Genomic DNA, 14244 nt, shown 5'->3' on the forward strand with positions numbered 1-14244 from the left:
GACTGCTTGCATGAGCTGCTTTTCCATCTGTGCATTGTTGGATACAATCCTCAGTGTTTAAACCCGTGAAATGTTAGTAGAGAGAAGAAATAATTGTGAACAGCCTGAGATTCTTGCTGGACTTTTGTTCACATGTATTAGCACCATCTAGTGGAATACAGGCAGTAGTACATAAATAACATTTTTATTTTGTTCTGCCTTGTACTGCTTTCCTCCCACACTGGTGACTTTTGAAAGATTAGGTGTAACCAGTGTTAACCTACTTACAGTAAGCCCATTGAAATGAATAACTTAGATTAGTTTAACATTGGCTACAACCCTTTGAAAGCTAAATATGAGCATTTTAAAATCCATTTAATTTCTTGGTCCAGAATTCAATTTGGAGCAGGCATAGTGGTCAATATAAAAAGCTTTCTTTGCTTCTAGATGAGGAACATCAGATTGTCAGACTTCACAGAGTCCTTGAAGAAAATAAAGCGCAGTCTCAGCCCTCAGACCCTGGAAGCTTATATTCGCTGGAACAAGGACTTTGGAGACACTACAGTTTGAAATGCAGCTTTGTCAAAGTGAGGGGGAAATGTTGCCAGCAAGGGACAGTTGATGCAAACTGCTGCTGGAATGCAGCCAGAGTTTACAAGACTTTTCAGATCTCTGAATATCTGCACTAAAAGATGGGACTGATTTGAGAAAAAAATTAATAGAAATGTGTTGATGAAGATCTCATAAATTTTAACATCTGGATTTACACCCAGGGCACTATAAGATAGAGCACAACAAGACATGGGGAAGAACTCTAGCAATCGAATGATGGTAGGAAACATAATTTGTATATTTTGTTGCTGACTGAAATATTCCACTGGCAGATCAGTTGGGAAAACTGATTTGGTTGTTTTTTAAATTGTTAATTACATTCAATTTTGTTTTGTTTCTCCTAACTGCTAACTGTCAGTCTGATTTTCTTTACCTATGTATTAATAAAGTGCCAAATAAAAAGATTCCCTATGCATCAGGAAGGATAGCATTGGGAAGACCATTAGTTTGAAAAGTTCACAATGCAAAGCAGGTAGCCTGCTGATTTTTGTTCTAATGAAACTCTGCAGTCAATAGAACAGTTTAGGAAGCAATCTTTCACAGAACAGCAATGATCAGTACAACCAACTGAAACACCAAATGGCTTAAAATTAGTAGTCTTTGTCATTTGTTTCCTGCAGTATTTCTCCAATGCATTTATAAAGTTTCTATGGTAGAATAATTGTTCTTATATTGTAGGTTTGCAGAACAAGAAATAAGAGTAAATGGTATTAGCTGTATGAACTGCAGTGTTCTTTTTTGGTGTTAGTTTTGTATTTACACTGACTGCAAGCCAGAGAAGTTTCCACTCTGGTGATTTTCTAATCTATGCAGGTTATCACGGCTGTGGTTACTTGTTTAATTGCATTTGACTTTTATATCTTCCATGTGCTTCAGTTTGTAGGGATACAGCTGACTTTTTAAAAGTACAGTAAACACACTTTCCATAAGTTTTTATTATATGAATGACATGTAAATCTGTTGCCTTTAATATTAAAGGGACAGGCATATTTGTCCCTATATGGTGTATGGTTGGAGTTTTGTTTACAAAATGGATAATTTGTTAATATATTCAATTACAGTGGTGAAAATGCCATCAAGTAAATATAAGAAGACTTCCATTTTTGATCATTTAGCAGCTCTGGGGAATATAGAAAAGGAGAAAAATGTGAAAAATTCTGTTAAGAGAATAAACGTACGCACTTCTCTTTTTTTAAATTTATGCTTTCTAATTTCAAGATTTAATTTGACCTTACTGATTTAAAATGGGACATTCACAATTCATTGGCAAATATATTCATCTTTGCAGCTGAAGTATAAAACTACTTACTGATCTTGAACTGATAAGTGTTTAGAACTTCTATAGAGCCCTTTTATCTTCTGCTAGATACCAGTGGAGAGACCATGCCATAAGTGCAAAGCCATGCAAGAGGCACAAATGAAAATCTAAATAGGTCTAAAATCTAGAGTGACTGCTAAAAGCTAATAAGATTTGTTAAGGAATTGTGACTGGATTTAAAATACAATACTGCACTATAATGGCTCTTGATTAGAAAAAGCAGATGCCTTAGTGTAGGAGTGGGCAACTTGTGGCCCTCCAGATGTTTTGGCCTACAACTTGCATCAGCCATCACCATTGGCTGTGCTGGCTAGGGATGATGGGAGTTGTAGACCAAAACATCTGGAGGGTTACAAGTTGTCTACCCGTGTCTTAGTGCTGAAGCTTCAGGGTAAATGAATTGTGATCCATCCATTTTGGAAGTTTGAAAAAAGTTGCTACTCATATTGGATGCCTTTAATGTTCCCCTCTAGATTTTTAAAATCTTTTTCTCTAGTTCTGTTTGCCTTGCAAGTTGAACGTGTATGACAGTGTTTCCACCTTGGGCTAAAATATGTAATGCATATTAACTGTGGATTATTGAACTCCTCTGATATAACTAGTCACAATTAAAACTTCCTTTCCTTCCTCCTCCTATGAAATAAAGTCAAGGCCACTTTCCTGTGTTTGAAGGCAGAAATATTGTGCAGTATCTCTCCCATTCCATTAATTGTAAACTAGACCCTTTGTGGTGGAACAAGTTAACTGTCTACATGAAGAGAAAAATCCTAAGTTTTGAATAGGAACCATGAGCTAGTCATTAAACTAAGGATACGTGCCTGCTCTTCATACAGTTTTTATTGTGGACCAACACTGGTGTAGAAAGGACAGAGATTACTTTGTACAAAGTGGCTCTAATTATGATATTCTGTCTTACTTCAGTGTAAGTATTATAAGCTGATATTGTGGTTTTAACCCTTGAAAAGGTTTTACTTGTCCAAACCTGCCAGATCATCCTAACCTGAATTCCCAAATTAAATTTACCTAGTTCTAGGACATTGAGCCTTTATATTTTGATTTACCTTCCTGATGTAGCTTAACCTTGTGGTGGTGGTGGTGGAGTCTTCAGTAAGGGAAAGTAGTAGAAATTTTATTTAAAAGCCCAAAGAATTCAGGTTTTTAAAATAATCCTAGTTACTGATTAATTGTAAACTAGGGGTGGAATCCAGTGTTGTGCAAATGGACTTCTTCCTCTCTGCCCCCCTCTCCCTGGGCATCCCCTTAAAGTCTGCTCTGTGCCCTACAGGATAGAGGGGGAATCCTATTCCCATTCTGCTGACAGAAGCCATTCCATCAGTGGAATGAGTCAATTGAATTCCACTGAAAGGCTGAAACTTGCCTTACCCTTTCCTTCATGGGACTGAGCACTCCTACCTTGGCTCAGGCTTGCAGCCAAGGCCAAACTAATTCTAGATCGTAAAATTTTATGTAGGAAAAAGTAAAGGATTTGTTGCTGCCTGAGAAATTGCCCTCTACAATATCCAGGAAATGTGGGGAATAATGTTCATGCTGTTTGAAGATTGAAATAAGAAATAGGTTTAGATATATTAAATATTGAATGGAAACTGCTAAATCAACTGGGATGAAATGCTTTTGCAGCATGTGATGGGAAGTCTTCAGCCACTTACTTGAACAGAACACAACTCTGTTTATTTTCCTTGTAGTCTGCCTTTATGTCCGTACGTGCTCTGTAATAGCTTTGACTGTTCTCTGTATTTCAGGTTGTTTCACAGGGATTCAAAAGGATTTAGTTTGGATTTTATGTGTATTATCCTTTGGTGAGAAAGGGAAGATTATCCCTCTAATTCTCAAGTTTTTTTTTAAAGAACATGTAAAGTTCAGTTACACAAATTAACTCAAATGCTTCCTAAATTCAAAAGAGTGGTGTAGGATAACTAGTGGCTACATAATGCTGCCTGCTTTTATAGTCCTAGTATTGCTCTGTCTTAAGGCAGATAGGGGCATCATTCAAACCATAGTTCAGTAATATGATTTGGTCCTTTCTTGGTTTCGACTCGCCTTAGCAAAAGTAGTTGCTAGATAGATATATGGGCCTTTCAGACTTGTAACACACCATTCTAATAATTCTTTTGGCCCCAGTCTTCTGACATTTCCCTGGAAGAAAGTATATTTGGCTCCTGTTGGGTCTATAGACATGGAGGTATTAGTGGGAACCTGGTAATAATTCTTCCTGCTGTCCAAGATAGAGATAGGATTTGTTCATTGATCAAGCAGTGTATTGCAAGACATTGAGAATGATCTCTCAAGTGTGTGACCATTTGAGAGATCATTCATTAGAGTACTGGAGCCCTAGGCAGTTAAAGGAAAACTACAGCAAAAGATTAAACCCTTAAGAAATGAGTTCTGCTATTTATAGCAAAGAGCAGAGCAAAGCATTCATACTATAGATTACACTGACTTATTCCCTGAAAATACTATTAGGCAGCTGTCACCTTTTCTGCCTTTGAGAGGTTTCTTCTAAAGTATTTTAAGAAGGACCTGGAGATATGAATAGCTGTTTTGAATTTAAAACCAAAGGTGCTGCCTTCATCTTGTCCAGATTTTCAGCTACGGAGATATATCACTTTGTATTGTTCACTTTGTGAAAATATTCTCAGACATTCTTTAACAAACCTTGTTTCTCTTAATGTTAGACATTGCTATTCAGTATCAAGATACGAAATTTTATTGAGAAAACAAAATGTGTAAAAGCATGAAAAATGTTCATATAGGATTAGATTGACAAATTTGATTTTCCTTGATAAAATGTTGCAATTTGTTTTCATGTCAAGTTTTATTCTGTTACTAGGTTCAGACTCATGCCTTTCAAATCTGTTGCCTATAACCTTTTGCTCTTAATATTTCTCATGTGATATAAGATCATGGAAAGATTTTTGTCAAATATTTCCATATGGTTTCTCTGAAACAAGACTAAAATCTTAACTCTAATGTAAATTCTAATTAAATAAAATGTGCTGAAACAAACTTTTTAATTTTTATTACCTCAGTTTTGTTAGATTCTAAATAAACAAATGAAAACAACAATTGGAGTGACTACTGGATACCTTATCTAAACAATGTAAGCAAGGCAAGCTCTGGTCAGATGAGACATGCCCCTGAATTTAAAATATTTTTTGTACTTACACCAGATGTGAAATGCAACACTTGTCTAAGTGTTTTTATCTAAGTATCTTATCAACCTAGCCACAAAATTTCTGAACTTTTGCCATATTGATCTTTCCCTACCAGAACGTCTTGGTTGAGAGCACTGTATTGATTCCTAGCCCTACAACTGGGAGCAAGTTACAGTAACTGTAGCATAATCTCTATCTTTCTAAATTTATTCTATAATAGATATTGTAACTGTAGGTTTAACACTGACTGAAAAGTAACCTCTTTAAGAGCTCTCAGTATTCAGCCACACCAGTATTCTGAAATCACCTGGCTGTCCTCATTACATTGCATGGCATTCAGTAGCACCTGCATGCACATGATAGCCAGCATGTCCCCTTCTATTCAATGCCTCAGTTGTCTGCCTATTTGTGCTTGGATATTTCATTGCCGTCTCAAACTCACTATAGCCAAGACATGCATGGATTGATTTGTTGCCAAGAAAAAAAGGCTGGTTTTACATTAAGTTTCCTGGTAGTATTTCATATTTCCTAAACAATGATGTAGACTAAATGAGTTAATTTATAACTAAATAGAGCATTTATACTTTTTAAGTGTGGCTGCTTTTATACTGCACAATTCCCCTAATAATCTAAAACTGCTCATTTCAGACCATATGCCTTTGCCTGCTACTAGAGTCAACAAATCCAGGGTATTCCAGAAGTGAAAGCTAGTAGTTACTGGGTAGACTGTTTTCTTATAATATGAAATGTCCTTGTTCTTAGATAAGCTAATATTCATAACTGGGATGAACAAATGGCTGAGTTCAGGTAGTTCAGCCATAAACTAGTGGTACAAATATCATCCAGGTGGGCTGTACCTAATGGAAGCTCCTAGGGCAGGGGTAGGTAACTGTTCTGGCCTGTGGGCACATCTGTTGACTTAATTACCTGTCCTAGGCAGCACCATAAGATGACGCATGAGAAGTATGGTTAGTCAGAGAAGGACAAGCCTAAACTAAGGCAGAGGTGGGGGCCTGAGCTCCAACATACTAATCTTGTTTGTATCTACAATTTTATACCAAGAGAAACCTATTTGACAGAAGGCCAACTCTTTTTCTCTCCCCACTCCACCTCTGCCAGCCAATTCATTGCCCCCTATTTTTGTCTCTCTCTCTCTGGATCACCACTCATACACCACCCATCTCACACACCCTGGCCCACCACCATAGACTCTTGCTACTCCCCACCCTCAAAACAAACAAACACACATACACCCCCCATAGGCCCCTAGTCATCCTCCACACTTTCAAACACACACAATGCATGTACACATGTCCTCCACTGTACATACATGAAAAAATGCTCTTTTTATAGGATACCTCCAAAAAAACCCTAAGGCAGTTCTCGTTTCCTCTGCCTTTCACATACATATGGAGTCCCCATTCAGACAGACAAGCATGCAATCCTCCCTGACCCCTCTCCCCAGCTGGCTTAGTGCCAAATCTAGCTCCCCTTTTTAGCTACCAGACAGGAGACCCTTTTTCCCTTCCTTTCCCTTCGGCAGGCTGGTACGCTGCAGAGGAAAGCATCAGCCTGCAGTTGTCCATCTTCATTTCCTAAGAATATCTCAACCCCACACTTGGCCCTGAGGCATTCATGGGAAATGAAGATGGTGGCAGCAGAGGCCCCCTCTGCTTTGAAGCGAGTAAGAAATCTGTTTAAAATTTTTTTTAAACAGGATGGATAGACCACCTCAGTGAGTGCCAGGAAAGGTCTCTGGGGGTGCACTGGCCCACGGACAGCATGTTGCTTACCCCCTCCCCCCCACTCCTAGAGGCAGGGCTTGATCCCAGTGCTTGTAATGACTCACAAGTCCTTTGACCCCAGGATCAGTCTCATAATAATCATATGACCTATTATGTCACATTTAAAATACTTGGTCAAAGCTATTTTCCCATAGTTCTCTATTTATACAGAAAAGTAGTCTTTAATTCAATATGTGTGTTAGAGGCCAAGTGATTCAGTTCTGAGTGAGAAATACAGGGTTAACATGTTTTTACTGAGATTTAATTTCAGCCAATCTAAAATTACAGCAGTAAAAAAGCGAACTCATTTTAAAACTTAAAGATTTGGATTCCCCCCCCCCCCAACAGACCACACTTTTTGTCTTTCCTCTCATATGTTCTCTGTATCTACTGATGTCACCATCCACCCTGTTAATCAGGAAGGAAGCCTTGGCTTTACCTTTGTTTCTTCCCTAGCCTTTGCTCTCCATATTCAGTCGGTTGCCAAGTAATACCACTACTTGCAGAAACTCTCTTGGAGTCTGAAAATCCTGGCATCTGGAGGCAGTAACGGATTGGATATGCCAAGACCTAATCACAACAAGCCCCTTCATGGATCACTGCCTTGTTGTGGCGAAGGGGCTTGCGTAACTCAGTGAAGCCATAAGCTATGCCGTGCAGGGCCACCCAAGACGGACAGGTCATGGCGGAGAGTTCTGACAAAATGTGGTCCACTGGAGAAGGAAATGGCAACCCACTCCAGTATTCTTGCCAAGAAAACCCCATGGAACGTATCACAAGGCTAAAAGAGATGACGCCGGAAGATGAGCCCCTCAGGTCGGAAGGTGTCCAATATGCTACTGGGGAAGAGCAGAGGGTATTACCAAGTAGAGCCAGAAAGAGTGAAGCGGCTGGGCCAAAGCCGAAAGGACACTCAGCTGTGGATGTGTCTGGTGGTGAAAAGAAAATCCGATGCTGTAAAGAACAATATTGTTTAGGAACCTGGAATGTCAGATCAATGAATCAAGGTAAGCTGGAGGTGGTCAAACATGAGATGGCAAGATTGAACATCGACATCTTGGGAATCAGCGAACTAAAATGGACAGGCATGGGCGAATTTAATTCAGGTGACCATCATATCTACTATTGTGGGCAAGAATCCCTTAGAAGAAATGGAGTAGCACTCATAGTCAACAAAAGGGTGGGAAAAGCAGTACTGGGGTACAATCTTAAAAACGATAGAATGATCTCAGTACGAATCCAAGGCAAACCATTCAACATCACAGTACTTCAAGTCTATGCCCCAACCACTGATGCCGAAGAAGCTGAGGTTGATGGGTTCTATGAAGACCTACAACACCTTCTAGAACTAACACCAAAAAAAGATGTCCTCTTCATCATAGGGGATTGGAATGCTAAAGTAGGAAGTCAAGAAATCACCGGGATAACAGGCAGGCATGGTCTTGGTGTACAAAATGAAGCAGGACAAAAGCTAATAGAGTTTTGCCAAGAGAACATGCTGATAATAGCAAACACTCTTTTCCAACAGCACAAGAGGCGACTCTACACATGGACGTCACCAGATGGTCAATATCGAAATCAGATTGATTATGTCCTTTGCAGCCAAAGATGGAGAAGCTCCATACAGTCAGTAAAAACAAGACCTGGAGCTGACTGTGGCTCAGATCATGAGCTGCTTCTTGCAAAATTTCGGCTGAAATTGAAGAACGTCGGGAAAACCACTAAACCATTCAGGTATGACCTAAATCATATCCCTGATGAATATACAGTGGAGGTGAGGAATAGATTTCAGGGATTAGACCTGATAGACAGAGTGCCTGAGGAACTATGGACGGAGGTCCGTAACATTGTTCAGGAGGCAGCAACGAAATCCATCCCAAAGAAAAAGAAATGCAAGAAAGCCAAGTGGCTGTCTGATGAGGCTTTACAAGTAGCTCACGAAAGAAGGGAAGCGAAAAGCAAGGGAGAAAGGGGAAGATATACCCAACTGAATGCAGAGTTCCAGGGAATAGCAAGGAGAGACAAGAAGGCCTTCTTAAATGAACAATGCAAAGAAATCGAGGAAAACAACAGAATGGGAAAGACTAGAGATCTCTTCAAGAAAATTGGAGATCTCAAGGGAACGTTTTGTGCAAAGACGGGCATGATAAAGGACAAAGAAGGCAGAGACCTAACAGAAGCAGATGAGATTAAGAAGAGGTGGAAAGAATACACAGAAGAACTATACAGGAAAGATCTGAATGTCCCTGATAGCCATGATAGTGCGGTCACTGAACTTGAGCCGGACATCCTAGAGAGTGAAGTCAAGTGGGCCTTAGGAATAACAACAAAGCTAGCGGAGATGACAGTATTCCAGCCGAGCTATTTAAAATCCTAAAAGATGATGCTGTTAAAGTGCTGCATTCAATACGCCAACAAATCTGGAACACTCAACAGTGGCCACAAGACTGGAAAAGGTCAGTTTACATTCCAATTCCAAAGAAGGGCAACGCCAAAGAGAGTTCAAACTACCGCACAATTGCGCTCATTTCACATGCCAGCAAGGTGATGCTCAAAATCCTACAAGCTAGGCTTCAGCAGTATGTGAACCGAGAACTACCGGAAGTACAAGCTGGGTTTCGAAGAGGCAGAGGAACTAGAGATCAAATCGCCAACATTCGCTGCATCATGGAGAAAGCAAGAGAATTCCAGAAAAACGTCTATTTCTGCTTCATTGACTACGCTAAAGCCTTTGATTGTGTGGATCACAACAAACTGTGGCAAATTCTGAAAGAGATGGGAGTACCAGACCACCTTACCTGTCTCCTGAGAAACCTGTACGAGGGTCAAGAAGCAACAGTAAGAACCAGACATGGAACAACCGATTGGTTCAAAATTGGGAAAGGAGTACGACAAGGCTGCATACTGTCGCCCTGCTTCTTTAACTTATATGCAGAGTACATCATGAGAAACGCCGGGTTGGATGAATCACAGGTCGGAATTAAGATTGCCGGGAGAATTATCAATAACCTCCGATATGCAGACGATACCACCCTAATGGCAGAAAGCGAAGAGGATCTAAAGAGCCTCTTGTTGAGGGTGAAAGAGGAGAGTTTAAAAGCTGGTTTGAAACTCAACATTAAAAAAACTAAGATCATGGCATCTGGCCCCATCACTTCCTGGCATATAGAAGGGGAAGAAATGGAAGCAGTGACAGATTTTACTTTCTTGGGCTCCAAGATCACCGCAGACGGTGACTGTAGCCATGAAATTAAAAGACGCTTGCTCCTTGGGAGGAAAGCTATGGCCAACCTAGACAGCATAGTAAGAAGCAGAGACATCACCTTGCCGACAAAGGTCCGTCTAATCAAAGCTATGGTTTTCCCAGTAGTAATGTATGGCTGTGAGAGCTGGACTATAAGGAAGGCTGAGCGCCGAAGAATTGATGCTTTCGAACTGTGGTGCTGGAGAAGACTCTTACGAGTCCCCTGGACTGCAAGGAGGTCAAATCAGTCCATCCTAAAGGAAATCAACCCTGAGTGCTCATTGGAAGGACAAATAATGAAGCTGAAGCTCCAATATTTTGGCCACCTAATGCGAAGAGAAAACTCCCTGGAAAAGACCCTGATGCTGGGAAAGACTGAAGGCAAAAGGAGAAGGGGACGGCAGAGGATGAGATGGCTAGATAGCATCACTGATGCAATGAATATGAACTTGAGCACGCTCCGGGAGAGAGCGCAGGACAGGAAGGCCTGGCGTGCTATGGTCCATGGGGTCACGAAGAGTCGGACACGACTGAACAACAACAACAACAATCACAACAAGACAGAGGTCCTGTTGGTCTGATCCAGAATTGGATATACAGTCTGTTCTGGATGGGGTTGCACTTTCTCTGAAGGTGCAGATGTACAGCTTACAGGTACTTCTGGATCCAGCACTGCTCCTGGACGCTCAGGTGGCTACTGTGGCCGGGAATGCCTTTGCTTAGTTTTGGCAGGTGTACCAATTGCGCCCTTTCCTAGAGAAGATGGATCAGGCCACAGCGACACATGGCTTAGTTATTTCCCCTTTAGATCACTGCAACGCACACTATGTGGGGGATGCCTTTGAAAAGTGTTTGGAAACTTCAGCTGGTGCAAAACGCTGCAGCCAGATTCTTGTCTGATATCCATTTTACAGACCAAATTACACCAGTCTGCAGCAGTTGAGCTGGCTACCAATTTGTTTTCAGGCTAAAATCAAAATAAATAAAATACATGGCTAGGTAGGATCAGGATATCTGAAAGGCTGCCTATTTCTATATGAACCTGCCTGTAGTTAGCTATCATTCTCTCAGGCCCTGCTTTATGTCCCATCACAAGTTTGATGGAAACATGAGACAGGTCCTTCCCTGCCTATGGCAGTACCCTGATTGTGGAACTGTCCTGAGGACGGTCAGACTAATACCCTCTTTCTTTGCTTTTCACTAGGCAATAAAAACATTTTAGGGGTTGCTCAGTTCATTATACTGGAATTCTCTAGTAACTGTGCTTTTGTTAGCAACTGTGCGGGAAAAACAAATATATGCACATTTGTACTGTTTGGCCATAGTCTGCAAGGCATTTTTTGAACATCTGTAGAGAGTGGAACCAGAAAACAAAATGCTTCTCTGTGATTTCACATTTTATCTCTCCTTTATTTGTAGTTGGACCATTGGATGACAATGGAGTTAAAGGAGTACTGAAGGAGGACATGGAGACTGCAGAGAAGCTGAATGAATTCTTTTCATCTTCCTTCACTGCAGAAGGTATAGGACAGATACCTGTGCCTGAACTGATGTTTTCAGGAAGGGAGTCTGAGGAACTGATGCAAATGGTGGTGACAAAAGATGAAGCTCTCAACCTTATTGATAAATTGAAAGCAAATAAATCACCGGGCCCAGATGGTATCCATCCTAGAGTTCTCAAAGAACTCAAATATGAAATTGCTGATCTTCTTACCAAAATATGCAACATGTCCCTAACATCAGGCTCTATACCAGAGGACTGAAAGATGGCCAATGTAACACCAATTTTCAAAAAGGGATCCAGGAAATTACAGGCCCGTTAGCTTAACGTCTGTTCCAGGTAAATTGGTTGACGGCATTAATAGAGATAAAATTAGTAAGCATATAGGACAAGCCCTGCTGAAAAAGAACATGGCTTCCATAAAGGTACATCCTGTCTCACTAACCTTTTAGAGTTCTTTGAGAGTGTCAGTAAACATGTAGACGAGTGATCCAGTAGACATTGTTTATTTGGACTTCTGACAAAATCCCTCATCAAAGACTCCTGAGCAAACTTAGAAGTCATGGAATAAGAGGACAGGCCCTCTTATGGATCAGTAACGGGTTAAAGAACAGAAAGCAGAGAGTAGGAATAAATGGTAAATTCTCCCAATGGAGGGAAGCAAATAGTGGGGTCCCACAGGGATCTGTATTAGGATCAATGCTTTTCAACATGCTCATAAATTATCTGGAATTAGGAGTGAGCAGTGAAGAAGCCAAGTTTGCTGATGACATCAAATTATTTAGGGTGGTTAAAACAAAAAGGGATTGTGAAGAGCTCCAAAAGGATCTCTCCAAACTGGGAGAATGGGCATCCAAATGGCAAATGCGGTTCAATGTAAGCAAGTGTAAAGTGATGCACATTGGGGCAAAAAATCCCAACTTCAAGTATAGCCTGATGGGATCTGAGCTAGTGGTGACTGACCAGGAAAGAGATCTTGGGTTTGTGGTGGACAGCTCAATGAAGATGTCAACCCAGTGTACGGCCTCTGGGGAAAAAAGAAGCAAACTCCATGTTTGGCATAATTAGAAAAGGAATTGAGACTAAAACTGCCAATATCATACTGCCCCTATACAAATCTATGGTGTAGCCACACACTGTGTCCCGTTCTGGTCACCACACCTAAAATAAAATATTGTAGAGCTGGAAAAATGCAGAAAAGGGCACCTAAAATGATCAAGGGGCTGGAGCATCTCCCCTATGAGAGGTTACAACAGCTGGGATCGTTTAGCTTGGAAAAAAGGAGGGTAAGGGGAGACATGATAGAGGTCTACAAAATTATGCATGGTGTGGAGAATGTGGATAAAGGTAAAGGTGTCCCTAACCAGTCGTGTCCGACTCTCTCAAAATACTAGAACCCAGGGTCATCCCATAAAGCTGATTGGTGGGAGATTCAGGACAGATAAAAGGAAGTATTTCTTCACACAGCGCATAGTTAAACTATGGAATTCGCTACCACAAGATGTAGTGATGGCCACCAATTTGGATGGCTTTAAAAAGGGGTTGACCAATTCCTGGAGGAAAAGGCTATCAATGGCTATTAGTCCTGATGGCTATGTGCTACCTCCAGGACCAGAGCCTATGTACACCAGTTGCTGGGGAACATGGGTGGGAGGGTGCTGTTGCACTTATGCCCTGCTTGTGGGTTCCCAGTTGACAGCTGGTTGGCCACTGTGTGAACAGAATACTGGACTAGATGGACCTTCGATCTGACCCAGCATGGCTCTACTTATAGAGAGGCAGCAATAGCGAGAAGGTTAACGTTCACCTATGGAGCCCCTAGCAAGGGTTTATAGCAGCCTTCCCCAACCTGGTGCTCTCCAGATGTCTTTGACTACAACTCCCAAGATGGGGAAGGGTAGTTTATAGTGAACTGTCTCATCGTTTGGTGCAACAATATTTGTTAAGGGGAGGTAGCATGTGGGAGGGGGATTAGCTTGTTCATTCCCATTTAGAGTGGAAGCTGGTTGGAAGTTTAAACATTCCTGTCAGAAAAAGCATGGGAAGGCTTGGCCCATTCCATTCCGTCGCTCAGAATCCATTCCTAAAGGGGGCCATTCTACCTGCCCTGCTGCAGGCCTCCCCCATGAAGGCTCCTTCTCCTTCAGCTGTCACCATCAACAGCCGTTCCGTCAGGCTGAGTTGAGGGAGATGAGACGGGGAAGCGGGGCCGCCCCACCAGCCCTGCTGAAAGGCATCCCCCTTTCCTTTTCCCTTATGTGTCGCGCCTTCTGGATTATAAGCCTGTTGGCAGGGGCTGTCTTGTTTAACTGATTATTTGTGAGCCGCTCCAGGCGCCTTTTTGGCTGAGGAGCGGGATAAAAATAAATAAACAAGTGAATGGCCTTCTCAGTTGCCATTATTTCCTATGGGCCGTCAAGTGGCTCCGTTGTTCCCAGCAGGCATTTCTGTCATTCCTTTTAGTGCATCCCGTTCTGGACGAGCGCGCAGTACTGACGAAGAGCGCGTAGCTCCTTCGGTGCTGAGAAAGGGGCCAATTTAGGGTCGCCGGTGTCGCTGCGGCGACGTCAGCCGCCTTCCCAGGGGGGTCAACAGCCCGCCCGTTAGGACAGTCAGGGGTGGCGCATGCGCAT

General features: G+C 41.7%; 1 protein-coding gene across 5 annotated transcripts in view; it reads left to right on the plus strand.

The window, feature by feature from the left end:
• SPAST (spastin) overlaps positions 1-4933 on the plus strand; it is a 49960-nt gene extending 45027 nt beyond the window's left edge. For all 5 annotated transcript variants that reach the window (XM_084828310.1, XM_084828312.1, XM_084828311.1 and 2 more), the window contains one exon: positions 427-4933. In XM_084828310.1, coding sequence (XP_084684436.1) covers positions 427-549 — 123 coding nt within the window. In that variant the 3' untranslated portion in view covers positions 550-4933. The remainder of the gene's footprint in view (positions 1-426) is intronic.
• Positions 4934-14244: the final 9311 nt, after the last annotated feature.

Source organism: Heloderma suspectum, chromosome 1, assembly GCF_057233095.1.
Source record: "Heloderma suspectum isolate Gila_16-S chromosome 1, 16-S_ref, whole genome shotgun sequence".
Taxonomy (NCBI): domain Eukaryota; kingdom Metazoa; phylum Chordata; class Lepidosauria; order Squamata; family Helodermatidae; genus Heloderma; species Heloderma suspectum.